The sequence below is a fragment of the Eumetopias jubatus genome, unplaced genomic scaffold (genome assembly GCF_037043125.1).
Source record: "Eumetopias jubatus isolate StellerSeaLion01/CBP00866 unplaced genomic scaffold, mEumJub1_p1.0 scaffold_8, whole genome shotgun sequence".
In the NCBI taxonomy this organism is placed as follows: Eukaryota; Metazoa; Chordata; class Mammalia; order Carnivora; family Otariidae; genus Eumetopias; species Eumetopias jubatus.
In genome coordinates this window covers 118,274,000-118,301,992 of record NW_028274814.1, presented here as the reverse complement: position 1 = coordinate 118,301,992, position 27,993 = coordinate 118,274,000, and the positions used below count along the sequence as shown (strand labels likewise).

General features: G+C 36.7%; 1 protein-coding gene across 5 annotated transcripts in view; it reads right to left on the bottom strand.

Moving 5' to 3' along the window:
• Positions 1 to 25,275, bottom strand: part of NEDD1 (NEDD1 gamma-tubulin ring complex targeting factor) — a 51,720-nt gene extending 26,445 nt beyond the window's left edge. For 4 of the 5 annotated variants that reach the window (XM_088025292.1, XM_088025295.1, XM_088025294.1 and 1 more), the window contains exons 1-5: positions 25,213 to 25,275; positions 22,835 to 22,978; positions 20,008 to 20,102; positions 15,368 to 15,484; positions 11,767 to 11,907 (exon numbers count right to left, since the gene is read on the bottom strand). In XM_088025292.1, the coding sequence (XP_087881418.1) occupies positions 11,767 to 11,907; positions 15,368 to 15,484; positions 20,008 to 20,102; positions 22,835 to 22,970 (489 nt within the window). In that variant the 5' untranslated portion in view covers positions 22,971 to 22,978; positions 25,213 to 25,275. Of the gene's footprint in view, positions 1 to 11,766; positions 11,908 to 15,367; positions 15,485 to 20,007; positions 20,103 to 22,834; positions 22,979 to 24,348; positions 24,402 to 25,212 lie in introns of those variants that run through there. The other variant, XM_088025296.1, reaches the window with a different exon arrangement.
• Positions 25,276 to 27,993: the final 2,718 nt, after the last annotated feature.

Genomic DNA, 27,993 nt, shown 5'->3' with positions numbered 1-27,993 from the left:
TCCAACAGACAAAACTTTCCTCTGGTCTACACTCAAGGAAAAATAAACTACTTGGGACTTGACTATATAAAAGACATAGAGGGCGCCTGGGTGGCTTTGTCGGTTAAGTGTCCGACTCTTAATTTTGGCTCAGATCATGATCTCAGGGTCACAAAATCAAGCCCTGCATCGGCCTCCATGCTGAGTACGGAGGCTGCTTGAGGTTCTCTCTTTCCCTCTGCCCCTCCCTCCATCCCCAAGCTCTCTCTCTCTCTCTAAAAAGGAGAAAAAAAACAAAAAGACACAGAGATCCTTACTGAATCACGATGTTTACAGAGTCACATTATCAACCTAGCAAAACATTAATTTTTTAAAAAATTCTGAACACATTAAGAGTTTATATAGTATGGTCCTTCATATAATCTAAATTTAGATTAAATACACAAGCAGAACTTAAAAAAAAAACTAACACCATTAACGTCATAAAACATAGACCTCATAGATCCTCGACGTACATAAAATTCAGCCTCAGCCACAGGATTCCTACTGGAAGGTGGTCATCCAGAATCTACTCGAATATAACAAGGAACAAGGACCTCACCACTTCATATAATGAAACTTTATAAATAGTTAAAAATGCATCTCTTGATTAAGTTAAAACCTAAATTCCAAATACTGCTTCATACATGTTCTGTGGACCTATATGGCAACCATTTAAGAAAAGAAAAAAGGCTAACAATAACCACATATCTTCGTTCAAGCAGGGTCTTGGCCAAACTCTGCAGGGTCTTGGGTAAATTACTTAAACTCTCCAAGCCTCAGTGTTCTCATCCACAAAACAGAAAATGCTATTTTCCAGTCAAAGTTGTTCTAAGAATTAAACAGAATCTCTGCCCAGAGCTGTGTTCACAGCAGTAGCCGCCACTATTCTCATGGGCTCATGACTCATTCTTCATTGTCCATGTACCCATTTGACCATCTTTTACACATACTTTTTTAAAAGACCCTTAAGTAGCCAAACCGATTTCTTTAAATGGCTCCCCTCTATCTCTCTGATACATTTCTGACCTTTCTACAGCTATTAAATCATCATGTCTTTAGAGTATCATTAAAAGACTATCCAATGACCTGGATAAGTGAAGTATTAATCTACTAAATTATATTTAAAATAAGTACTAATAATACAAGTTAGTACCAGCAGCACTTATTAAGCCCCTACACCTGGTTCCAGATTCAAACCATTTCTAAGGAAAAAAAAAACATTGCCAAGAACCTTATGAAAAACATCCCTATAAGCAGCAATGCCATTTTTTCCTACATTATTATGTAAGAGTGTATGTGCTTGTGGATAAATATATGTTTCTAAATATAAAAAGTACATCACTCACTATAGATCAAGGGTTGGCAAACTTTTTCTTGAAGGGCCAGGCAGTAAATATTTTATGCTGTTGTACAGCAAAAGCAGTATGAATGAGCATGGCTGTGTTCCAATAAAACTTTATTTACAAAAATAATGGTCAGCTACTGGGTCATAGTTTGTTGGTCCCATAGTTTTCAAACATAAATGTTTGAAATAAAAAAACAAAACATGGGGCACTCGGGTGGCTTAGTCGGTTAAGTGTCTGCCTTCGGCTTAGGTCATGATCCCTCCCAGAGTCCCGAGATCCAGGCCCACGTAGGGCTCCTCGCTCAGTGGGGAGCCTGCTTCTCCCTCTCCTTCCCACTTGTGCTCTCTCTCGCTATCACTGTCACTATCTCTGTCTTTCTCTCTCTCAAATAAATTAATAAAATCTTAAATACACACACACAAAAAAGAAGAGAAAAAAAATCTATAATCCTACCACCCACAAAAAAACTGGTTAACATTTAGTTTTGTTGTAAATAAGTCTTAGTTTTATTGTTTAAATATTTTTCTGTGTGAATGTATGTTTGTGTGTATTCAGTAAGTATAAACAGAAAACCCGGGATCATACTTTATTATTATAAAGTCAGCACTGTCACTAATACTTTCTACTACATGATTTCAACAGCTGGATAATACATGAATGTATGAGTATATCAACTTATCTAAATAATCTAATGTTGGACACTTAGATTATTTCCAATTTCCAAGTACCCCAACTACTATCATTTTTAAAAACTGCTAATTTATGAAAGAATTTGTATTTCACTGTTGTTCATGCTTTAAAGGTTCTTGGTTGAAAAATGCTAAGTGACCATGTGTTTTCCTTCTTTTGTGAATTACACATTAATCTACTTTGCTTATTTTCCATTGGGCTATTAAGATTTTTTTAAATCCTAATTTGCAATTGATCTTACTATAATAAGGACATTAAAGCTCTCATTAAGTATAAATATTTCCCCATTTTTCTTTCAATTTTGTTAATTTTTTAAGATTGCTATTTGTCAGATTTTAAGTTTTTATGCACTTAAATTTATCATATCTGTCTCCCTAACTTATAACTTTGTTCTTATACTTAGAAAAGGCTTATCTTCACAGAGATAAAAATATCCATTCATATTTTATTGTAGCTTTATAATCTGTAATATATATGTATCTAAATACATATATATGTATACATACATATATATACTAAACACTACTTATATATACAAGATACTATACATGCGTGTATATAGACATACATACACACACACACATGCATAAACATATACAATATCCCTTCAACTCCATCCCCTCCCTCTTCTTTTTTTTTTTTAAGGTTTTTATTTATTCATTTGAGACACAGAGATACAGAGAGAGAGAGAGCATGAGCAGGGAGAGAGGCAGAGGGAGAGGGAGAAGCAGGCTCCCCGCTGAGCCAGGAGTACAATGTGGGGCTTGATCCCAGGACCCTGGGATCATGACCTAAGCCAAAGGCAGATGCTTAACCATCTGAGCCACCCAGGTACCCCCATCCCCTCCCTCTTTTTAAGTCCCAGTGTCTTGTCTCAAGCACTAATCAACTGTCACTGGAGGAGGTACTGCCCACTTCCATTCTCAGTGGCTTACTATCCATCCTTCACATTGCTGCAACAGTAACCTCTTCAAAACTGGAAATCTGAACATATTTGTCCTGCCTAAAATCCTTTTAACTCGAAGACTTTGAAAAGTTAGTTGTTACAGCGGTGGCAGAGTTTCTGAATCTCTCTGAATAACCGCGTGCGTGTGTGTGTGTGTGCGTGCGCGCGCACGCGCGCGCGCGCAGGCCTGGACTTCCTATCCTTAGAAAGTCCTATTTCTCAAGGTTGGCCCTTGGCTGGTATCTGGGATTTTGGGAGGGTTTCCACTACCCTAACTGATAAGAGCGACTCACTGACTGATAAAAGTGGCTCATTGTGCCGAAACTGTTTGTGTATAAGATATGGTTTATGGCTGAACAACTGCTTTCCTTCTAGGAGTTTGGAATTTCAATATATGCTACATAGAGGGTGCCCAGGTAACTAGCCTCCACTAAAATCTCTGGGCAACGAATCTCTAATGAGCTTCCCTGGTAGACAGCGCTTCATATATGTCACAGTTTGATGCTGGGGAAATTAAGTACCTCCTCTCCACTGAGAGAGGATGCTTTGGAGCTTATACCTGGTTTCCTCAGGACTTCACCCCATGCACCTTTTCTCTTTACTGATTCTGCTTTGTACCCTTTCACTGTAATAAATCACAGCCATATGTATGATTATATGTTGAGTTCTGTGAGTACTCTTAGTGAATCATTAAACCTGGTCTTGGGGATCCCTAGTGCAGTGAGTTTAAATGACTGAGTGTGTGTGCGTGTATGTTTTATAGACAGACAGCAAACCCCAGACAGCAAAAGTAAAATCCCATGAACATTTACAACAAAACTAGATGATCAGGGATCCTCATGAGCCCCAAAATGCATGCTAGAAAGTCAAACAATTAGCAGCCACAAGTCCCTCATAATATTAGTATCTGTGCAAAGGAAACAGAAGGAAATAACAGGGAGTCTGAGACAGAGCTGAGAACAGGCAAAGCCCCAAACAGCCAATAGGTATTCAAAAAAAAAGCATGGTGACCAATTTGACAAGCTCAGCTGAAACCAGGACTATCTGCTGCATTGGTGGGACTATACAGAGGTCTACAGAAAGGTCTGAAGAGCTAGAGAAGTTTAGCTGCAATGAATTCCCCAAATTGACCAGATGAGATGCCTATCTCCCAGGTCAGGGCACCACACTAAGGAGACACTGTTAGTAGTAGAGGCAAACCTGAATAGGATGGAGTCAACAGAGCTGAAGGAGAGCAAAAGTTCACATACAAGTAAGTGAGTGGAACAAAGCTAGGCAACCTCAGAAAACAAGTCACCATTAAAACAAAAACAAAACTAACTGAAAACAAGAGGGAGCTTGTAAAGCTAGCAAAGACACCCTGAACTCCATCTCTGTGTAGAAGTTTGGGAAACTAACTCCACAGATAAATCCCAAATGAAGTTATTATGAGAATAAGATGAAAGGAACTCTCAGGAGATGACCAAGAAGAAAATAAAATGATACAAGACATTAAAAAACAATATAAATCAGAATTAGAAAACTTAGAAATGAGATGTTAGAACTTAGCAAAGAATTAGAAATTTCAAAAGTCTCTTCAAAAATGAAGGCTAATTTAAAAGGAATATAAGAATGAATAAACACAACAGGTAACACCTTAGAGACAGGCAAAAAATAAAGAAGTTTTGAAAATTAAAAATAAGGAAAAAGTTAAAATGGTTTGAAAGTAATAAATCAGTGAAGACAAGATCTAATAAAGAAAAAAAGAAAACATAAGGAAAATAACAAATACTAAAAGCACTAATTCAAGAAAACTTCCCTGAAAGAAAAGATCTGAAACTGCATATTAAAGAAGCACACCATGTCCCTATGAATAGCAATACAGAGTGACCAACACCAAGACTGAGTCTAACAAAATTACTGGACTTTAAAGAAAAAAAAATATTCTTTGGACATCTAGGAAAAAAGAAACAAGTGACATCTAAGGAAAAAAATACTTAAATTATCATCAGACATTTGAGACCAACAATAATGGGAGTAACACATTGAAGTCCTCAAGGAAAAAAACATGTGAGCCTGCTACTGAGTTACATCAAAAGAGAATTTATGTCAGAGAATAAGTCAAAAAGCAGAAAACACATACTTATGGAAACAATATTAATATATGGTGCTCACTGTGATTATAAAATTTTGGAAAATACCTAAAATATAGGAATCTTTAAACTGTGGCATTTGAACAATGGAATATTATGGAGCCATTAAAAAATTATGGTCATGGGGGCACCTGGGTGGCTCAGTAGGTTGAGCATCCAACTCTTAATTTCGGCTCAGGTCATGATCTCAGGTCATGGGATCCAGCTCTGTGTCTTGGTCTCCACACTCAGCAGGGAGTCTGCTTGAGATTCTCCTTCTCCCTCTACCCCTCCCCACCGCTCATGTGCACTCTCTCTCCTTAAAATAAATAAATAAGTCTTTTTAAAAATATGGTTATGAAGACTAGTAAAATGAGAATACCTGGGATGGAACACTACTGTGAAAAAGACAGAAAACAAGACTGGACCAACAGAATGATTATAATTGTATGGAAGGAAGATAGAGCTATACACAGAAACACTGCAAGAAAACATTCTTCCCGTTACAGAAAATTTGGAAGAGAGATATTGAAGGAAAAAAAAAGAGCCTTTAAAAAGTATCTACAGGGCGCCTGGGTGGCTCAGATGGTTAAGCGTCTGCCTTCGGCTCAGGTCATGATCCCAGGGTCCTGGGATCAAGTCCCGCATCAGGCTCCCTGCTCCTTGGGAGCCTGCTTCTCCCTCTGCTTCTCTCTCTCTCTCTCCCCCTCTGTCTCTCATGAATAAATAAATAAAATCTTTAAAAAAAATAAAAAAATAAAAAGTATCTACATTAAAAATAGAGATTAGAAGTTTATTTTATGCCAACATGTCAATTATAAAACCGCTCAAAGAACATACTAGATAGGCTAGACAAATGTACACAAATACTAAGAAAAAACATGGAGCATACTGCATGGAGCACTGGGTGTTATACGAAAACAATGAATCGTGGATCACCACATCAAAAACTAATGATGTATTGTATGGTGACTAACATAAGATAATAAAATAAAATTAAAAAAAAAGAAAGAAAAAACATGGAGGACATATTATCATGCAAACATTGTATATCAATGTTCCTATATAACATCAAGGAGATCATTATTCTAGAAATAAAGATTTGTAGTCAAACTCTCTGAGTGGTAAATTCAGGTATAAATATAACCAGACAAACAAGTTAACCCAATTAAAATTAAACTCATTCTTGATAAAATAATTATTTTTAATTGTAACTAATAATTATTTACATTTTTGGACTCTGTCCCCAAACATGGTTACTAATACTTACAAAATCTATACCTAAAATGTCAAAAATTACATTGAATAAAATTAACTTATTTAACATACCAAAATACATTATATTTATTTATTTTTTTAAATACATTATATTTAAAATCTCACAAATAGCCTGCTGCATTTAAAGATCATTTTTAAGTCTAAGGAATCATTAAATAGATCCACTTTGTAACTGCTTTGAAAAGGGCTGCAGTTTGGGAAAGGCAAAACAGGTTAACCTATTTGTGAGCCTACGCTGCTGAGCCTGCCAAACAGCAACATGCAGTTGTAATCTAGAAAGTCTGTCAGCCCTGGAAGTTCTGCAGAGGCCGCAAGCCTCCCCCCACACCTGCCCCCTCACTCCTGCAGAAAGACATTGTGATCCACATAAAACTAACAGCTTCAATTCAGCTCAGATACTTCAAAGTTAGGATCTAAGTATATCCAGGCAATCTCATTTATGATATGAGATTCAGTATAATGCAGATTCAATGGCACTCCAGGTTTTTGTCACTTTTGCTAAGAAATCAATCTGATGACTTTTAAATATTTCAAATTCTTGATTGTTCATAGAAACAAAAATTAAAGTTTTTATTTTAGGGTGCCTGGGTGGCTCAGTTAAGCATCTGTTCGACTCAGGCCATGATCCCAGCGTCCAGGATCAATCGAGTTGTCCCCCACACCCCCATCAGGCTCCCTGCTCAGCTCAGTGGGGAGCCTGCTTCTCCCGCTGCCCCTCCCCCTGCTCCTATGCACATGTGCGTGCGTGCTCTCTCTCTCTCTCTCTCGCCAAAATAAATTAAAAAATCTTTTAAAAAAATAAAATTTTTATTTTTATCATTAGATGTGTCCTATCTACTATTTTTCTCAATACCCAGACCCTACCTATAGTAACTGATCAACATAAAAACTGGGCTGGCTAACAGTATATTTGAGTTGAATTATGTCAATCTTCCGACAGACTTAAAATTTTTATGAACATGTTTAAATTTAAGAAAAGAATATTTAGTATATTTGAAATCTTAAATGAATTTTGAGAAATCTAAATGAATGCTCAAGTAGCAATTCTATGCCTCTAGTCACCAACAGATACAATACACCATAACAAAATCATTTGTAGGGAAAAAACAAAACGACACTCCGAAGATTTCAATTACAATGCTCATAAAAAGGAAATATAAGTATGCAGAATCATGAAAATTGTGACTTTCTTCACTAAAAAAACTGAAACTGCATAGTTACACAGCGACCAAATGGTATTTCCTAGCCCACGTACTCTGTGTTAAAGGTACAGAGGAAAAGTGAAATAATAACAGTACACAAAACATAACAAACATTTGTTCCAAGGACGGGGGAAAAATTAAAATACTCCAGTTCAATTACTGAGGTCAAGTTACAACTGGCAAATTAGCAGGGCTTTAGAGGGAATACATTAAACCTAAAGACGCACAAACCAGTTTGGGAAAGTAAATCACAAAAGTTATTTTAATGATTTAATATGATTATTCATTAAAAGCTCACTGAAGTTCACTGATCTCTTACCAAATGTTGAAAACAATGCTAAACACACTCAGCATCTCATTTAGCCCTCAAAACAAACAAAAAAACAAGACTGTACTGAAAGCATATTCTCATTCTCACTTACAGATAAAGAAAAGGAGGCTTGAGAGTTAAGTAACTTGCCCAGGTTCACACTAGCTAGCTCTCCAAATAAACGTGGGACCTGCGATACAGAACTATACCAACGATCCTAAGGAGATGCCGACTTGTGCTAGCAGGAGGCAACAGACACATGAAAATCTCATGTGACCTTACTCAAGAGATAAGCCTACAGCAATACTGTTTTCCTCAACTAGAAAATAATTTAAATTGAGTTTTGCTATGCAAATAATCAATGAAAATCCTTTGAAAACCAACCATACAGCAACCTATCACCTAGAATTTTAAAATATCTTTAAAGTGGCAAGAGAATACCGCAAAGTTTCCAGAAGCTTTGGATTCTCAAATCTTTATACATTCAGCCGCCTCTGAGCTAGAAAGAGATCCCAAAGAAAACAGTGCTACCACTCTTAAAGAACAGATCTTCAAAATCGTCAGTTAAAAGTCTTGCAATCTAAAAGTCCTCATTTGTAAAATGAAAAATTTAAAAATGAAAAAATTTGTAATATGCATCTCACAAGTAGCAAAGATTAAACAAGAAAATGTAATATAAAGCAATAATCACAGTGCTTGAAACACAGGAAATGGTAGTAAGGATTCTATGAAGGTGATAACCTCTACCTGGAATGCTCTCCAAACCCTCTCACCACCTAGTCACCCCAGTAGCAATAGGATGGTCTTTGCAGTGAATCATGCTGACGTAATTATACACCTGTCTGGAAAGCTGAGCCCTATATCTCACACCATACACAGAAATTAATTCGAAGTGGATGATAATAGACATAAATGGGAAAGGTAAGAAAATAAAACTTTATCTAAAGGTAAAACAATAAAGCTTTACTCTTAAAGAAAACAAAAGGACACTATTTTTAAGACCTTGGGGCGAGCAAGATTTTCTCAAGAGGACACAAAAAACAGCATCTATAAGTGAAAGTGATATACTAGACTAGGTTTCATTAAATTTAAGAACTTCTGTTCATTTTTTAAAAAGGCATTAGAGTTAAAAGGCCAGCTGTAGACTAAAAGAAGATATATGCAGCATGCATACCCAAAAAATTGCTCAATCTGGAATATATAATAAACTATAAATCTATCAGAAAAAAACACAACATAATACAAAGAGGAACAGACTTGAACAGTCCCTTCACAAAAGAAGGCATATGAAAATACACTCAACACATCCGACATGCAGAAATGCAAATTAAAATGAGGTACCACTACACAACCATCAAAATTGTTATAACTAATAAGATAAACAATACTTGGTATTAGCAAAAATGTGGAGCAACTGAATCTCACAAACATTGCTGGTAGAAGTGTAAAATGGCACAAGCACTTTAGAAAGCTTTTTGGCATTTTTTAATAAAGTAAAACATGATGCCTACACTAAGACCTACGCAAGTCCATTTCTGAGTATTTACTCAAGACAAATGAAAACACAGACATACACAAAGAATATTCACAGAAGCTTTATTGTAATAGCTAAAAACTAGAAACAATGCAAATGTCCATCAACAGACTGTGACATATTCATATAATGGAAAACGACACAGCAGTAAAACAGTAACGAACTACTATTCCATGCAACAAGGCAAACAGTGAAGACTAGAAGAAACCAGACATAGCCAATTCTTTCAAGAAATATGAGGTAGTGCCTGGGAAGGGTTAAGAGGGAGTCCCCTGGTATGCCAGAAATGTTCTATACCTTCTGGTAGTTATGCAAGTAGATACATATATAAAAATTCATCAAGCTATATACTTAAGATGTATGCCCCTTATTATTTAAATTATATCTCAATTTTAGAAATTTAAATTCTTTGCACATAATAAAGCCAAGAGCAATAACTAAAACTAATGTTTCAGAACTATTTCTTCATGTCTGGTTTTAATAAAAAACAAACAGACAAAAAAACCTCTCTAGCAAGATAAAATAAAAACTGAAATATAAGAATTCACATGGTAGGTATCTGACCTAATGTTTATGTTACTAAAAAGTCAGCCCAGAATTTTTAATCTAAATGTGTCATGCTTCTAATATATCAAAAATCTTAAAAAAAAAATGGGAAAGGAAGAAAGAAAATTAATTTCCTTAAAAAGCAAGACATGTGAAATCAGATAAAGATTTTTCCAATGTTTATGGGCTTAGGCTTTATGTCTCATTATCAAAATACAAATAACCAAAAAAAGAATGACAAAAAAAAATATTACTTCCTGCTTTTATGACAGTATTAATACATTCTCTGTGGCAAATCACTTATCCACATCCATAAAATGCAGAAAGTGAAATTATCTGTAAACACTTTCTTTTAGTTCAAGGTTTCTAGGATGCGGACATTGAACTAATCAAAAACTCTGATTCGCTCCTCAAATGCCTTCCAAAATAAAAGCTGAATCTTTGGTCTGGCATTCAAAGTTCCACATTAACACTATGCTCATACTTATCTTTCCAATCTATGTGCCTTCCTTAGTGTTTTTGATTTCCTACATACAAAATAGCCTTCTCCCAAAGTTCTGTATTAGCCTATTTAGATCTTTGTTATCTCTATATCCACGCACATATTTATTAAGGATCCTTTCCATATAAAGTACAAAGCTGGATAATGATTGAGGACAAAGAAACAAGACATGGTTCCAACTATAAAGTGGGAATGTAAAGAGCTAACCCTAATATGAATTAGAATCAATTAGCAAAGAAGCCAATTTATACTGTAGTAAAAGCAAAATAAAAATCATTTAAGCATTAGACACAGATGAAATCCTCCCTCCTTCACTTTTCCCTGTTTTATTCCCAGATAGTTCTCCCGCTGCTCTGAAACACCCTAAGATTGTTTTATATCAATCATCTATATCATTTTTACATTTATCTCTTTTATTCCAACATATAGGAACTTAAGACTTTTTTCTGTTTTTAATATCCATTAAATTTTCCTCAAACACTAAATATATACTATTCAAATCATAATTTCAAAAACTGCTTTTCAAAAGTGAATAGCTCCCATATTTTATCTAATAATAGTTAAGGCCAAAGTCATTATAATAAAAAGTAAGGCTTGAAAGAGATTGCACCTCATTGGAAATCTCTGTAGAGAATTTCACAGAAAGCTGGCTAAGACTTAGATTTCTTGAGTAACTGAATTTATTCTTTTACAAATTTTACAGATGAATATTTTATAAAGAAAAAAATTACTTGACTAATTTTCCTTCATAAAGTTTCCCTCACTACTCCTGTATTAACCTCAAAGTCCATAAATAAGCTTTGGGACTTTGACTATCATATACTTACACAAAAATCAAAGCTCAATTAAACCTGTGCCTAAACACACTCAACCATCTATGTCCACCAAAAAGCATTTATGAACAGAAGTATCTATCTTGTAGCTAACATAATTTTGAGCTACGATAACTGTGATGTCATAGAAAGATTAATATCCATATTTCAGATTTAACCTACCCAACAACTGTTTATATTTTGCCATATACAGTTATATTCTAGGAATATGTGATTATTCAATGGCACAACTAAACTCATATAGGCAACATAATCCGGTATGAATTACCTTGTTATTTGAACATTTTTAAACAATACGACTAAAAAACAGCTAGCTCTAAGTTTTTTAAGCAAGCTAAATGCAAATTTAAAATACTTAATTTTGAAAACTTAAAATTCACTGTCTTATATGTAAGACAATTCAAAATCTACCTTATCAACTCTGATGTGAATAAATGCATACTGTACCTGGTTACTGCCATGGCCAAAAGGAGTACTAGATAAATTAGTTGTTACACTGTGCAAAATAATTTCACCACTGAGAGATCCAGAAGCAATGTAGCAGTCGTTCCAATTATATGTGACACAAGTTACTTCATCTTTATGATCCTGAAAGAAAGAAATGAAAGTAAGTACACTACCACATAACCTTCACACCACACATTTTCATGTTTTTGTAAACTTCATTCTTGGTAAATATTATGTATTTGTGAATTTAGTATCTGCTTTAACATTTTCCTCAAAGAGCCTAAAAAAATTACTCAAATGAGTAGGAAACTATTTGATCAACACCAAGTCTTCTCAGGGGACAGAGACTTAGTTTTTATAACTGTAATAATGATCAGGCACTCTGAAACAAGAGACAAAAGGGAAAGGTAATTTTCTAGATGGCAATATGTCTAACTTCCACTGACAAGTAACATTCACTGCAAGTTGACTATTATGAGAGTCCCTGGCCTTGAAAGTATCACCGTTCAATGGAAAAGACAGGACATTTAAATTAACATGAAAATGGTAGAAAGAATGCTAGATGAGTAGTAGAGGCAAACTGTCCTAGGAAAGAGAAAGAGGCATGACTGTGACCTGAGTTGACAGAAGAAGCTGCGGGGAAGACATAAAGTTTGAGTTCGACCTTAGAGAAAAAATAAACAATAAGTAAGGGAAGGGGAAAGAAACCAGACACACAAAATGGAAGAGAGCAAAAACAAAAGCCCCAAAGCCAGAAGAAGCAAGGCATGGCTGAGAGACAACAGCAGCTGTTTTCATTTGCTGAGAACATTAAGAATTCTTATTAATCCTTAGAAGAATCCTGGGAGGCAAGATCACTTTTCTCATTTTATGGATGAGTTCACTACATGAGGCACAGAAAGGTTAAGAAACCTGTGCAAGCTCACATAACTACTAAGTGGCAGATCCAAGATTCAATTCCAGGTCAAAGCCCAAAGCCTGTTTTCCTCTCTATACTAGGCTGCCTCCGAATCCAAAGGGGAATCCACTTTGAGGAAAACAAAACTGGTTTTAAACAAACTGGATTCACAAGCACTGTATTTTCCAACATCAAATTAGAGATATCTAGCAAGAGCAAAGAAAAACGATCAGGGGGGCGCCTAGGTGGCTCAGTCATTAAGTGTCTGCCTTCGGCTCAGGTCAGGATCCCAGGGTCCTGGGATCGAGCCCTGCATCGGGCTCTCTGCTCTGCAAGAAGCCTGCTTCTCTCTCTCCCACTCCCCCTGCTTGTGTTCCCTCTCTCACTGTGTCTCTCTCTGTCAAATAAATAAATAAAATCTTTAAAAAAAAAAAAAGGAAAGAAAAGTGATCAGCGTTAGAAGTATAGTTTTTAACAGTTTGCTGTTGTATCTTAATATAAACTAACTTTTGTATCTAATAGATTAATGTAATATCATAAATAGTAGTTATAATATTCCACTTATAATCCAATGTCTTCAAATGGCCCTTTGAGCATGTCTGAAGGTATCTTTACACTTTATTCCTTACCTAAATCAAAGAAAAAAATTGCTATCCCAAGGAAAAAATGTCTGATGAGAAGAAAAAAAGAGTGGACATTTACTGCATTGTTCCCAGTAGGAAAATTACGAACATGGGGTCCAATACAATTTCTATGACTTTATAAAGAATCAAGTGTCTTCCTTATCCTAACTGTGGAAAATAAGTCATTCAGAAAAATATTCAGTAAGCACCTACCAAGTGCCAGAAATTGTGTTTCCAGGGAGAGCACCACAGAGAAGAGACCCAAAGGTGAAAGATTAGATTTCCCACTATCACAATTAGTCAGTCAAATACTTGTTAACTGAATGAATAAAGAAATGAAGTACTCTAAGAGTTGCAAACAATGAGAAGAGACAAAACTATCTGGGGTAATTGGGAAAACTGAGGATGGAAAAATAAGAAGCATTTTGCCATGCCATAAGAGTTATAGGGTAAGTGACGCTCCTAAAATGAATGAGAGTATGTGACAAAAGTGGCCACAGATTTCAAATCTCTTCTCAATTCTGTAAAATAATCTCTTTCATAGTAGGTATACCCCTCTAAATAGCTTTAATTCAATTTCATAATTTAAAAAATTAAACAATGGATAATATCTGAGTTTGCATCTCATCTTTGTCATTACTAGCTGTTTGACACTGAACAAGGTCTTTAACATCCCTGAGCCAGAGCTCCTCCATGGGTTCACAGGAATAGTACTACCTGCTTTGCAGAATTCTTGTGACACAAAGAATAAACATAGTTAAGCACAGTGGCTGGCATATCAAAGAACTCAATAAAAGTTAACTATTCTCATTATTGGCAACTCTTCAATTTTCCTTAAGACTCTTCAAAGTTTAGCTAATATCTAAAATAATGAACTTCCAAAGGTAATATTTTAAGCAGCAATTACAGGAATACATTTGTTTAAAACAAAATCATTCTTCTATATACAATTTCCCTAGCAAGAATTAACCCAATGACATTTGACATTAACAAAATGATAATGTGTCTAGCATCTGCTTCAAAATAATCCGAGGGTGAGATTATATAATAATCTGATTAGAGAGTAGATAGGGCATATATAAAATAATATTGGCCATGAGTTGACCATCATCAAAGTCAGATGAATGTATGTGTGTGTGTATGCGTATTAATATGTTTAGAATTTTCATATTACAAGTTTTTTAAAGACATATGAAAATGAAAAATAACTATTTATTTTTTTTAAAGATTTTATTTATTTATTTGAGAGAGAGAGAGAATGAGAGATAGAAAGCACGAGAGGGAAGAGGGTCAGAGGGAGAGGCTGACTCCCCGCTGAGCAGGAAGCCCGATGTGGGACTCGATCCCGGGACTCCAGGATCATGACCTGAGCCGAAGGCAGTCGCTTAACCAACTGAGCCACCCAGGCACCCGAAAAATAACTTTAAAGATGAGTTTCCAAATATTAAAAGTACATAACAGTGAAAAGTAGAATTTCAAAAAAATCATCATAACCCAGAAGCTTTCATGTGATGAATATTTTTATTTTCTAAAACTACAAAAAGCTAATTATTTAAAGAACGCTAATTGTAAATAGTAAATTATTTTAGAAAATATTTCATTACCAAGATGAAAACACATACACACAAAAATAACACAAACAGCTATAACCATATATGTTAGAGAACTAAGAAGTCAAATCCCCAAACTTTGATTAGTAGGTCGATTATGGCCATCCCAAAACCAGTCTCATTTTTCTCAAAGAGACTTAAGATTTCTGATGACAACTCATACTTTAGAAAAAATGAAGGAAGTGGTTCACTGAAAAAAGAGTGGAACTAAGTGAAAAGAATAAAGGAAAGTTTTAAACACCAACAATATGCATTAGTGACATACATACATGGAGGTAAAAATAGACCAAAAAAAATTTTTCTGACTTAAACAGCATCTTTATTTTCCCTAACAAATCTCCCTTCAATTCTGAAGCATATTTTTATTTTTATCATAAAAGCTCAAAATTAAAAGTTTGGCAAATACTCTAAACATCATAAGATACTCATTACTACAGGGATTTAAAAAAAAACAAAAACAAGTTGCTTACCTTAAGAGATCGATGAACTCTTTTTGATTTTAAATCCCAAATGTTAACAATGTGATTTAGTCCTCCACTTACCAAATACATAGATGTGGAATTTAAACTGACACATGTCTGCTTTTGCTATTAAAGAAAGAAAAAAAGTTACCTTAATTTAATAGAGCCCAGAGCTGACTTTCAAGTCCCATCCAACACTTAGTGAGCACTTTGTAAACATTTGTTGAATTAAATGCTATCAACATGCTAAGACTCAGACTGACCTCTCATCATCCTCCACCCGCATCCAACAGCTTGAAAGGACTTCGAAAAGGCTTCAAGGAACTCAACCAGAGCAGTGTTCTCCTCCATAGAACAGAGCTGACAGAGGAAGCTTAGGGAACACCAGCAAGTCTTGGCCTCCCATCATGGCTTACTTGCCCTTAATATTGCCCCTTAGTAAAACCTACTCTTGCACTTTCATAGAATATCTTGAATTAGAATCAACCCACAGCTCAGAAAACACTAAACGTAGAAGAGACTTTAAAGAATGTTTAGACCCCTTCTTTTGCAGATGGGGAAAGTTCATAAAGAGGGCAAGATACTTGCCCAAAGTCTCACAACAAAGTCTCCCCCAAAAGAGCGCAAGTCTCAAATATCAGATCTTCAGAACCTAACTCTACACTCTTCCTCCCATCTGAAAGGCTCATCACGATTAAGTGTACTTTCAATCCCCTAGGAGAGCACTGCATTCTTATAAGAAACCCATCCCTCCCCCGAGGTTTCTTCCAGCTCTGAAATTTTGACCAAGAGTCAAAATTACTAACACATATAAAAATATCAGGAACACATTACATCCACTCAGTTTCTCAAGATAAAAGTCCAGAATTACCCTTGATTCCACGTCTCCTTCCCTGCCACCTACCGTAAGTTCTTTAAACTCCAACACTAACATAAACCCCACAGGGGCTCCCCTTTATCTACTGAGGCTACCAACACACTAATCCGGACCCTACAGAACCACATGAACAGCAGCCTCCTAACTGGTTGTCCCACTTCCAACCCGACTCCCCTGCATTCTATGCTCCACAAGTAGGATGACCTTTAAAAAATGCAAATCAGATCACGACTCTCCCATTTAAAACATTTTGATGGCTCCCAATCACCCCTAGAATAAATTCCAAACTCATTAACCTGGCTTTCAAACCCTACCTCATCTCTCACCATTCTCCTCCTCACCCACTAACTCTCCAGCCACAATGGCCTTCTTCCATTCCTTAAACGTTATCAGCCCTGTATTTGCCTCAAGGTTTCTATACTTGCCTGGAAACCTCAATTCCCTGAGCCCTGGCTGAATAACTTCTGGTTGATAGACAGCAACTTCAAAGCCACCCTTTCTGGGGACCTCCCTTGGCCACCTAATGTAACTTGCTATCTCAATGTCTTATTTTAATTCTCTGTGTAGCAACTTAATCACTATCTGGGTATTCTGTTTAGTAGTTTACTGCTAAACTACTTCCACCAGAATGTCAGTTTCATTAGTGGAAAGACCATATCCATGCTCGATAAATACTTATGGAATAAATGGCTAAAAATACAGAGGTTTTCAAGTTTTTCTCACAATGAGCATCTGTGAGCGTCATCTATCTGGAGGCATCATCAGTAACTATGCTCCACAGTAAAACACAATGTTGCATGTGTTTTCTATTTAACCTTCAGATACACTCTGTAGTTACATTAATTGTTCTCACCTCTAGTTGAAAGCAATGGGGAGAAAAAAGAGAGAAATGAATTCCAAGGGGCACATTTTATGACTTAGCTAGAAGTTAAAAGGTAAACTACGTAGGTTTAGGCAAGTCATCTCACTTTCTAAGCCTATGTTTATCTGAAAAGTGAAAAATCAGGACTAGATCTATTGTTCTTACCTCAAGAGTCCATGCATCTGAAAAACACCCTGTGCTCAAAAGAGCACTTGTCTTAAAAATTTTAATTCCAGTATAATTAACATACAGTGTTATGTTAGTTCCAGATGTACAGTATATTGACTACTTCATGCTCATCATGATTAAGTGTACTCTCAATCCCCTAGGAGAGCACTGGATTCTTATAAGAAACCTAACCCTCCCGCAAGGTTTCTACCAGCTCTGAAATTTTGACCAAGAGTCAAAATTACTAACACATATAAAAATATCAGGAACACATTACATCAATGTTTCAGTAGAGCTGCTACAATTCCCTATAGACACCATTCTAGGAACTGACTTTGGTCTAAAGAGACTAGTATTGATTTAGAATCTGGAGGCGCCTGGGTGGCTCAGTTGGTTGAGGTCATGATCTCAGGGTCCTGGGATTGAGCCCCACATCGGGCTCCCTGCTCAGTGCAGGGTCTGCTTCTCCGTCTGCCCCTCCACCCGCCCCCCACCCCGTGCTTTCTCTCCTACCTGTGCTCTCCCTCTCAAATAAATAAAATCTTAAAAAAAAAGAATCTAGTTACCACCACAAATCAGGACAGTTTACTAAGAGCTATCAAAATAACCTTTAAGGAAAATAAGAATGGTGTCCATCAAAGATCAATATATTAGTATTCTAATCATCAAAAACAACTCAAATTATTAAGGACTCAGAACAAAACCTATCTTTTCAACTGGCCTACCCTGATGTTAGAAGATCTTTTTTATGTTGATGTATTATTAATGTAGCTAATGAACTTAAATGATGAAAACTGTGTGTTTATTATAGGAATCCTGTACCCTAAAACACAAGCAATGGGTGAAGTTTTTAAAATCTAAAAATAAAAGCTGGCCAAATGTCTAGGTTATGCAGTAGCCTAAGATATTCATTATATTACTGTTAATATCAATTTGCCTAAAGAGCTAAAAGCAAAATCAAAGAAAATAAATATAAAAGTTCTGCTCTAAAAATGGTGTTAAAGTGATAGAATCTTTTTTCCCCAAGGAGTAATGGTCTCATATCTCAAATGGCACACAAATAATAGTACTTGGATCCTACAAAGCAAAGGTGATCAACACACTAATATGTTATAAGAAATTACTAACAAAGGCTAAGGAACCAACGTTTGCAAAATATTCTTTTAAGCAAATTAAATTAAGGCAGATTCAAATTATAAGTAATAACCTCACTTTCATCCACCTGTATACTTTTTTTAATTAAAGATTTTATTTATTTGGGAGAGAGCATGAGCGGGGGAGGGGCAGATGGAGAGGGAGAAGTGGACTCCCTGCTGAGCACAGGACTCCATGAGGGGCTACATCCCAGGACGCTGAGATTATGACCTGAGCCAAAGGCAGATGCTTAACCAACTGAGCCACCCAGGTGCCCCCCATCCACCTGTATTCTGATGTGATTTCTTAACTGTAGGAAAGAGAACTAACTATAGCAACTGATGTGGAATATTCACAAAATCCTTAGAATTGTGTCACATTTGTGAATATCATCTATTTTCATAATTTAACAAGACAAAGTTCCCAAACTGTTCTAAGGCATAATGCATAAAAGGAGCACAATATTGTGCTGGAAGTGGAAATCGAAATTGTTTTGATATTGATATTCAATTCAACAAATGCTTGTTGACACCTCTGATGGTACCTAAAGATCCAAAAATGACTAAGATGTTCTGCCTGCTCTTGAGGAGTACAGTTTACCTTTTATCAACCAGGGATACTCTCTGCCTCAGTTTTACTTAACTGAGTTTGAATAGGCAGTTGTCTCCAATTCTGTATCTGCCCTTAGCAGACAGTCTCTGCCCCAGCCTCTAGCATTTGTGGGCTGGATTTGATGCTTGTGTCAATTCCACCTGCTTTTAGGAAAGGATGGATAGAAATCAAAAGTCCTTTTTAAATTAGATGAGCTCATATTCCACTGTCCTGTGTTCTTTCTAAGTGAGCTACCTTACCTATTCCAGTGTGTAAAATTATGACAATTGATAATGGTTTAGGGCCTGCTATGAAAATTTTGAACCTTAAATTAAGAACAAGCTACCAACTACTTTTACCTTTTTAAACCTTATTAACAAAAAAATAGATTTCAAGGAGTGTGTGTGACTAAAAATGAGGACACCATCATTATCCTCAATCAGAGGGATTAACATATAAAACAAAAAGATGAGAAAAAAATATGCAGTGAGAACTTCATTTAAATGTTCTGGGACCAAGGCTCAGTTTGACAAAGCCATTCTGTTCCAGGAGAGCTTGGGGAGACTCAGGCAGGCCCCTCAGTAACCAGAAGGACAGAAGCTAAAGCAGAAGCTACCATCACATAGGGGTCTTTAGCTGATCGTCCTGAACTCAACATCAGTAAGGACAGGACTATATCATTAGGACATTTGAATGGTCAAATCAACCTGGTGACTGCAGTAGGACTTGGGCTTTAAAAAGGCAGTAATACCGGGGAATCTTCCACAGAGAGATGGAGAAAGCAAGTGATTAGCTGACATAATCTAAATCCTTGACTGCTCCCCTAAAATCCACTATTATTTTACCTGAAGATGTTTCAGTACCTATCTCTTCCTTAAGTGTTACTATATTATTTTGAGTTTTGGTTAAGAATAATAGTTTTAAACACCTTTATATTTAGTTGCAAGCACCATAAGAAGCAGTTACCACCCAAGTAGAACTAAGATTTTTAAAATTTTTTTTTAAAAAATCACTTACCCCTTCACCAAGCTCGAAAAGTAGAAAAGGTTTATTTTTGTAATGTGAAACAACAATTTTGTCGCCACTGGAAGATGCTGTCACTAGAAAGTTATCTAAATGAAGAGTTATGGAGCATCAAACAATTCATGAGCATCTCTAGCACTAGACTATTATTGCAAGAGTTGTGATGATAAAAGCAAGTGCACTAACCTAAGAAGACAAGCAAATGAATATAGCTTATACATCAGCTTTCAAAAACGGCTCAGGTTACTAATTACTAAGACTAATTCTCTTTACTACTACCGCAGGGAAGAACTATCCTCTCTGGCTCTGCTATTACTTGAAAGCTATTTTACCCAAGTGAAATACTACTCCATTTTCAAAGAATAGGCCAGAAGGTCTAATTTTGTCCTTCAGGAATGAGATCATGATAAAAGCAACATCAGCAAATATCAATCAGCCTTTTCATCTATAAACACCGCTCAAGATAGTTATTTATTAACACAGTGCTTGGTACCAATTTAAGCTATAAAGCAAATAACCACATTAGTCTCCTGTTCATCCATTAAAAATATAAAGCCTGATATATCCTTAGAACTAGAATTTTTATGATAGAATGTTTCAATCTTAAATAAATTAAGAATAAATATTACAATAAATATAGCAAATATAAATATATGTGGTTAAATAGCAACTATTCATGCTCTGGAAGAGTTTTATTTTAAATTAAGTTAAATTTATTAAAAACTTAATTTAATTTAAAATTATTTTACCTTGTTTTACAGAAATTATAAGCAGAACAGTCAGTAAACACAAAACACTGTAAATTTTTTAAATTAAAAAGATTAAATACAATATAATCAAGAATAAGAGCCTAATTTTGAGAGTCATAATGAATTAAAATATCACAAGTTTAAATCTTTGATTTTTAACAAGTGAAATCTTGACTGCATTATTTTGGGTGGTTTCTATAACATTTGTATATTTCATGAATAGACCACGGACTGTGATTTTATTATGATACATGATTCAAATAAAATCATTCCCACCTAGATACTATAGCACTGAAAAGAACAAATCATCTCCCTTCCCTTGGCTTCATCCTCTGTTTACTACTTTTTCTCCTTAGAATACAGAAAAGGACTGAACAAAGATAATATGAGAGGGTAACCTAGTTACTCCTTTTATTTCTCTTGTAGTTTTAGAAATCATGAGAAAGTGAGGAACACTACCTAACAGGGCCAAAAATCTGGTACTTCACTCTTAATCGTTCCTGGAATCCATGCTAAGCGGACCCCAAGTAGCTGAGTCTGGGAGGTCCTTATTCTTTGGTAACTAACCTCTATGGAAGAGATCAAAGCCTCATTAAAAATAAGACCATATGCAAAAGTTTCCAGTGCGTATCTACTTGTACAAGAAAACTATATAGAAGTAAGACCAGTTTCCAAAAGTCATCCCACACTACCTCATAGTCACATCAGTTTTGTTGATAGACCATTAAGTGGTTTATCAGCAAATGCCAACTCCTAATAAAACTCCTTGGAATAAAAATAAACCCAAACTAATAAATCTTACAAGAATTGTTACTTTTTTCTTATACAGTAACAGGGAAATTAAGCTCTACACATAATAAAAACCTAATAATAGAAAGAAGCAACCTCACGTATTTGTCACTCTCTTTAAAACATTTTTCCCTCACTACCCATCTGGAGAGTCCTTCAAAAATGTACTCCCTTCCTTCACCAGGAGTGTGATTAATAAGAGCACCAAAGTAATTTATTTTGCTACTTTAACACAAAATCAAGGAATGATAAAGAAGTAAATTTAATTCAGTAAGAAAATTCATCATTTTTGTTACATATTTGCAAGAATAATTAGGTTGGGCATGAAAACTTGTTTTTTTTCATAAATTGGTCATATTTTAAAGCTTTGATACTTCTACTTTCATCAGGAAACAGAATATTCATAATCTGATACTGATAAGATCAGACATATGTTAAAACTTAATTTGTTGTTTAAGTAATAGTCTATATGTCTAAGTTATACAAAAGAATGATAATTTCTAGCATACCAAGTTTATAGAACATATTCAGAATATTTTGTTTGCAGCAATGGTTCTACTGAGAGCTACTGGCTTCTGGTGGGTAAAGGCCAGGAACATTTCTAAACATCCTACAGTGCACACGACAGCCCCCGTAACAGAGAATTATCTAGTCCAAAATGTCAATAGTGCAAGGTTGAGAAATTCTGATTTCTAAGCTTCATCCCCTCATTTATTTTACCCACATTTAGGAGCTTACTAAGACAGGGAGTGTGTAAATCAGAAACACAAAAAGCTTGGAAAATTTAATCTAGACAATTTCTCTGAGAAATCAGGCTATTTTTATCACAGAGAAATACAGAGAGTACATCAGTAAGATGAAGATGTTGAGGAATTTTAATTTTTATCTCCTCCCCCGTTGCTTCTGCCTTTGAGTTGTCTTTAATTTGCATACCAGACCTATGAATAGCCAAATGTAGATGCAAGAACTCATTCCAAAACCTTTCAGAAGTTTTCCCACCATTACCTACCTTATTCCATTTGGGTTAAACGACAAACTGTTGGTAATAAAACTAATTCTGTGGTCTCGATCTAGTAGTTTATACATATATATGCATACATATACGTGTGTGTGTATTTATATACATATGCATTCATATGATGTACTTATTAAACCCCTATTTCACTTTATCTACCAAGCTTTCATAGCTATGGAAAATTTCTTATTGGTCACACGCAAAAGTTTCATTGATACTGTTATTTAACCTAACAAAAAGTGGTTATTAAAAAAAAAAAAAAGGATACTATTACTGCTCCAACACATTGAGCTGATTCCATGTGGTGATGTGTGTGGGCTGAATTTATCCACCAATGTCATAGAGGAAGCATCCCATATTTTAATATCATCTCCGGATGAAGCAAATCTGAGGTTTTCCTGCATGACTGCACCTACAAATAGTTTAAAACAATATATTTAAAAAACAATTAAGGATAGGTCAAAATGAAGGATCTAATCTAAATCAGGTGGTTCTACCTGTCCACTTTTGTTCCAGAGGGGGGTGCTCACCACAAAGTAGCTGGAGTGATCCTTCTAAAATCACATTCTCTCAGTTGACCCTTCCAATAGCTCTCCATAGCAATTATAAAGAAATCCAACCTCTTTGGCATGCCTCGCATGACCTGGCCCCAGTGTAACTGTCCTACCTCTCTTCCCCAGGGCCACCAGACTCACAGGCCTTCTTTGTTGCCTCAATCTTTCCAGTTGCTGCCCCCTCTGCCTGGAATGCTCTTTCCCCAGATTTCCCATGGTCATCTCCTTCACCCCACTCTAGTTTCAGCTCAAATGTGTCCTCAGAAAAGCTTTCCCTGACCACCATGGCGAAAGCAGCCCCACACCAGTTGCCCATTATGCAGTTTCATTTTTCCCCCCACAGCACTTTCTGCTATTTGCAACTTTTATTTGTTCTCATAATAATGTCTGCTTCTCCTGACTTGAACAAAGCAAAGATCCTGAAAACAGATTTTGTCTCTACTATCAGTCTTCAAATGTTCCTGGCACTCAGTAGGTGCTCAACAAATAAGTACTGGCTAGAAAACTTCCTAAATCTTTTTAAAATGTATAATAAACTGTAGCATCCCTGCAGGTCAGAATCCAGTGACTCCAGTTTTTCCAAATAACTCCAAAATTAGCAAATATAGCCAAAGGAGATGTCACTAAGTCCACGTACCAATACTTGGTCTAGGATGGCTTCACTCGTATTGTTTATTCACAGTATATAATTCGTGTACATAATTCTGACAAGTGATTTAACAAACCAAGGCAGTCTAAAAACAGAAGGCAAGGGAGCTGCTTTAGGCAGATACTCTAAGAGCAGCAAGTGGTAATGTATGATGAGTCAGAAAAAAAATGCTCAAAAATACATGGAAGAAAAGGAAAGGAGCCTAGAAATATACCCTCCACACCTTCCCGGTGTGGACAGTGTAAGAGGCCAGCACAATACTAGTGATGTCACAGACAGAGTCCCAAGTCACCAACAAAGCATCACATTCATGTCCAGTATATCTTATTTCAGAGGCCATGTTAAAAGTATAATAATTACAAGGCCCTTTGATTCTCAAGAGACAAAAAAAAAATTTTTTTTTAATGTGCTTATAAAAAGACTAAAACTTTTGTTAACTAGAAAAGTCACTTATGTGGTGACTTATTATGCTTCATTCATCGGATAAAAACAGTGTTACCAAAAGCCTTGAAATGTGGATATGCAGTGTTTGGATATGGCGCCTTGACATGTGGTACCATGTATTGGTTCCCTACTCACCGACAATTAAGTGCTGGAAAGGAAATCTCTTAACCCCAGGAAACAACTGAAAAATGCCTTTACTATAATCTCACACCATTCCCGTTGAGCGGTGTGGGGCAGTGTGGAAAGATCACTTAAGTAAGGGTTCAGAAAACAGGAGTTTGCCCCAAAGTTAGGTGGCAGTGACTTCGGCAGAGTCACTTAATGTCTGTTTCCTTCTCTTCAAGTGGAGCGGGGAAGGGGTCCATCTGCCCATCTACATCGCTCTTCTGAGAACTGAGCACCTTTAAGGGAGAGTCATTACATGAGTCTCTCAAAGAAGGTCCCATTAAAGTGAGTTGTCAGGACACAAGGCGGCAAAAGACAGCCAACCCCGAATTTAGGGACAGCGCCTACAGGGGAAAAAAAAATTCACTACAATATTTAGTTTAAACGGAAGTTCTTCAACTTTTACTTGCAGAAGAACTGCTCAACTGGGGTTACCTTATAAAATGCATTCGAGCCGTAGAGGAGAGGTTTACAAAAAGGGAGGCGGCCGGTGGAGAAGCGGCAAACTTTCCGGGGGACAGCACACCCCCCAGAGCCGCCACCAACCCACCCACCCCAGCTGCCCGGGCCACCTCTAAGGCCGAGCCGGTGACTGTCGCAGAGGGAGGTGCGCGACCCCGGCGCCGCGGCTGCCGTGCACTTCCGCGCCAAACTCGCTGCCGCGCCCCTGCCCGACAACTGTCCGGAGCACCGGACCGGCCCAGGCGCGCGGGGCTCGGGGACCTCCGACCCACCCCCGGGGTGGCCGGAAGGCGGGCGGGGTTCGGAAGTCTGCAAGGACGCGACGGACGGCGGTCCGCCGACCCCCGACCCCCCGGCTCCCCGGAACCTCACCTCTCAGCCGCGGCACACCGGGGGCCACGGCGCGGCCCGCTTAGGCGCTGGGCTTCCGGCTCCCGCCCGGATTGTTAAACTTAGACGGCCGGAAGTCCCGCCCGCAAGAGGCATCATGGGGAGAGGCACTGCATGGAGCGGGTGGCTAGGGTTGGCTGGCCAGGAGCAGGGGCGGGGCCGGGCGCAGGGGCAGGCCCTCCGCGGGGATCCCTGCCCCACCGCCAGGGCGGGAACTGGGGGCTTGGGCGCCTCCCTCCACGCCCCAGGTGTCTGGGCACAGGTAGATAGATGCCCCTTTGTTGTTCATTTGTTTGCTGACTGCCCGCTGGGTGCCAGGTTCTAGGATAGACTCGGGTGCGCGATGATGGCCTTAGCCTGGGAGTACAGGGGTACTGTGAACGTTCGTTGTCCCTGGCCTCGTGGAGCTTACAGTTCACTATAGGAGGCAGACGTTCATAAATAATTACATACTTAAAAGAGAAGTGAAGCTGACAGTTGCTTCAAAGGAAAGCTAACAGGTGAATGAAACATACATGAAAGGGAAATGAACATGTATATGGGTTTAGGAAAGGCTTCCTTGAAGAGGAAACCATGGAGAGCAGATAATACCCCATGCAATTTACAAACCAGAAGGCATGCTCGGAAAAGCTAAGAAATAACCAAAAGTGTAAGTGTCTGAGGTATCTGACTTCAAAATCCATGATCTTTCTTCCTAATCATTGATCGTTCTTCTTAATCATGCTGCAGGGTCAGGAACCTCAAACACCATCTGGTTGGGAATTCTGAAAGGGAGGTTTCTCAGAGTGGAAAAAAGAGGAGCTGAACTGAGTTTTCAATACCAAGGCCTTTTTTTTTTTTTTTTTTTTTTTAGCTTTACTGACAATTTTTGCTGAGAATACTGACAATAAATATAGGGCACTTCTTCTGCAAACAGTATTATTATTCTTTCATCACAAGTGTGTGAAAGAACTAGGAGTGGGTTTCTGAACTAGGTACATAAGCCCCAATTATTTGTACCCATGTTCCAAATAAACTTGAAAACTCTGAGTGCAATTTTTTCAGAGCAGAAACTGAAATCCTAACCAAGTTGTAAAGATTGATGGGAAGCCTCAAAAGGAGAAAGATAGCAAGCAGCAACTGCCTTAATTGTGTAGTTTACAGTTCTTGAGTTATTAAATCCAATTTTGGCAGGGATGGGGGCCAAAAAGTTGGAAAATATTAAATAGAGTTAAGGGAATAGAGGCAGTGGGAATTGGGGCAAATGGGGAAGAAAAGTGGACTAAATCTCTGAAAAGTTAAAGCCAGAAAGAAAATTGAGACTAGAGGCTTCCTGCTCAGCAGGGAGTGTGCTTCTCCCTCTGACCCTCCCCCCTCTCATGCTCTCTCTCTATCTCATTCTCTCTCTCAAATAAATAAAATCTTTAGGAAAAAAAAAGAAAGTTGAGACTAGAAAATGTGAAACAAAATATAATACATGTCATATAATACATATTATATACTGTATAATAACATATATGACAATGCATATTATTTATAATGCATACTTTACTAAACATTATATATGTATGAATGTATAGATATAATGTGTGTATGTATGCTATAAGTCATCCTTCCAAAAACATATACTATTATATGTCCCCCACTTTACATTTGAAGAAACAGAGGTTAAGTAACTCGCCCAAGGTCACACAGTTTAGAAATGGTATGGACAGGATTTAAACCCAGAACCATAAGTCTACAAAGACTGTGCTATATAGTCATTATGCTCTATAGTCAAGAGCTAAAACTTTTGGCATAAAGAGCCACTGACCCTCCTTACTGGTTAAAAGTTACATGGTCTTGAAAGTTCTGTCATTCTTGTTCCTACCGTTGCGTCTATGTGCATACTTTCCTCAGATCTATAAAATATAAGCAATAGAAGCCAAATGTTGGAAACCTCACTAATATATAAATTGTATAAACATATATACCTTTCCAAAAGTAGACATCATTACAAGGAATATTTCTAGAGACAACGAGGGATACTTTGTAACAATGAAAGTGTCAGTAAAACCAGAAGCAATATAAATTATATATGTGACTACAGAAACTCAAAGTGTATGAAGAATAAATGTCATAATTAAAGGGGAAAAAGGCATATCTAGAATCATTGTTTGAGACTGTAAAAGAATTCTCTCAATAATTGATAGAATATCCAAATAAGAAAAACATTAAGTAAAGATGTGGAAGATCTGAACATTATTAACTATTCTATATGAAAGAAAGAAAGAATTCCAAAGTCAATGATCTATGCACTCTCTTAAGGAATCTAGAAAAAGAGGAGCAAATTACACAAAGAAAACAATGAAATTGAAAACAAATTAACAGTAGAAAAAATTTGATGAAATCAGAAGGTGAATCTTTGTAATGATTAATAAAATTGATAAACCTCTATCTAGACTTTTCAAGAAGAAAGAGAAAACATAGGTTACCAATAGGAGAGGTGAAAGAGAGGCCATCAATATAGAGCCAAAAGATATTTCAAAAGATAGTAAGGGAAAAATATGAACAACCTTACAACAATAAATTTGGTAATTTGAAATAAAATGGACAAATATCTTGGAAGACATGAATATTAAAACTGACACAAAAAGAAATAATATGAGTAGTCCCTATATATACTACAGAATTTGCATTCATAATTAAGGAAAGAAAATACCAGGATCAAATGGCTTCACTATTGAATTCTAACAAACACATAAGAAAGAAATAATAACAATCCAATACAAAATTTTTCTGAAA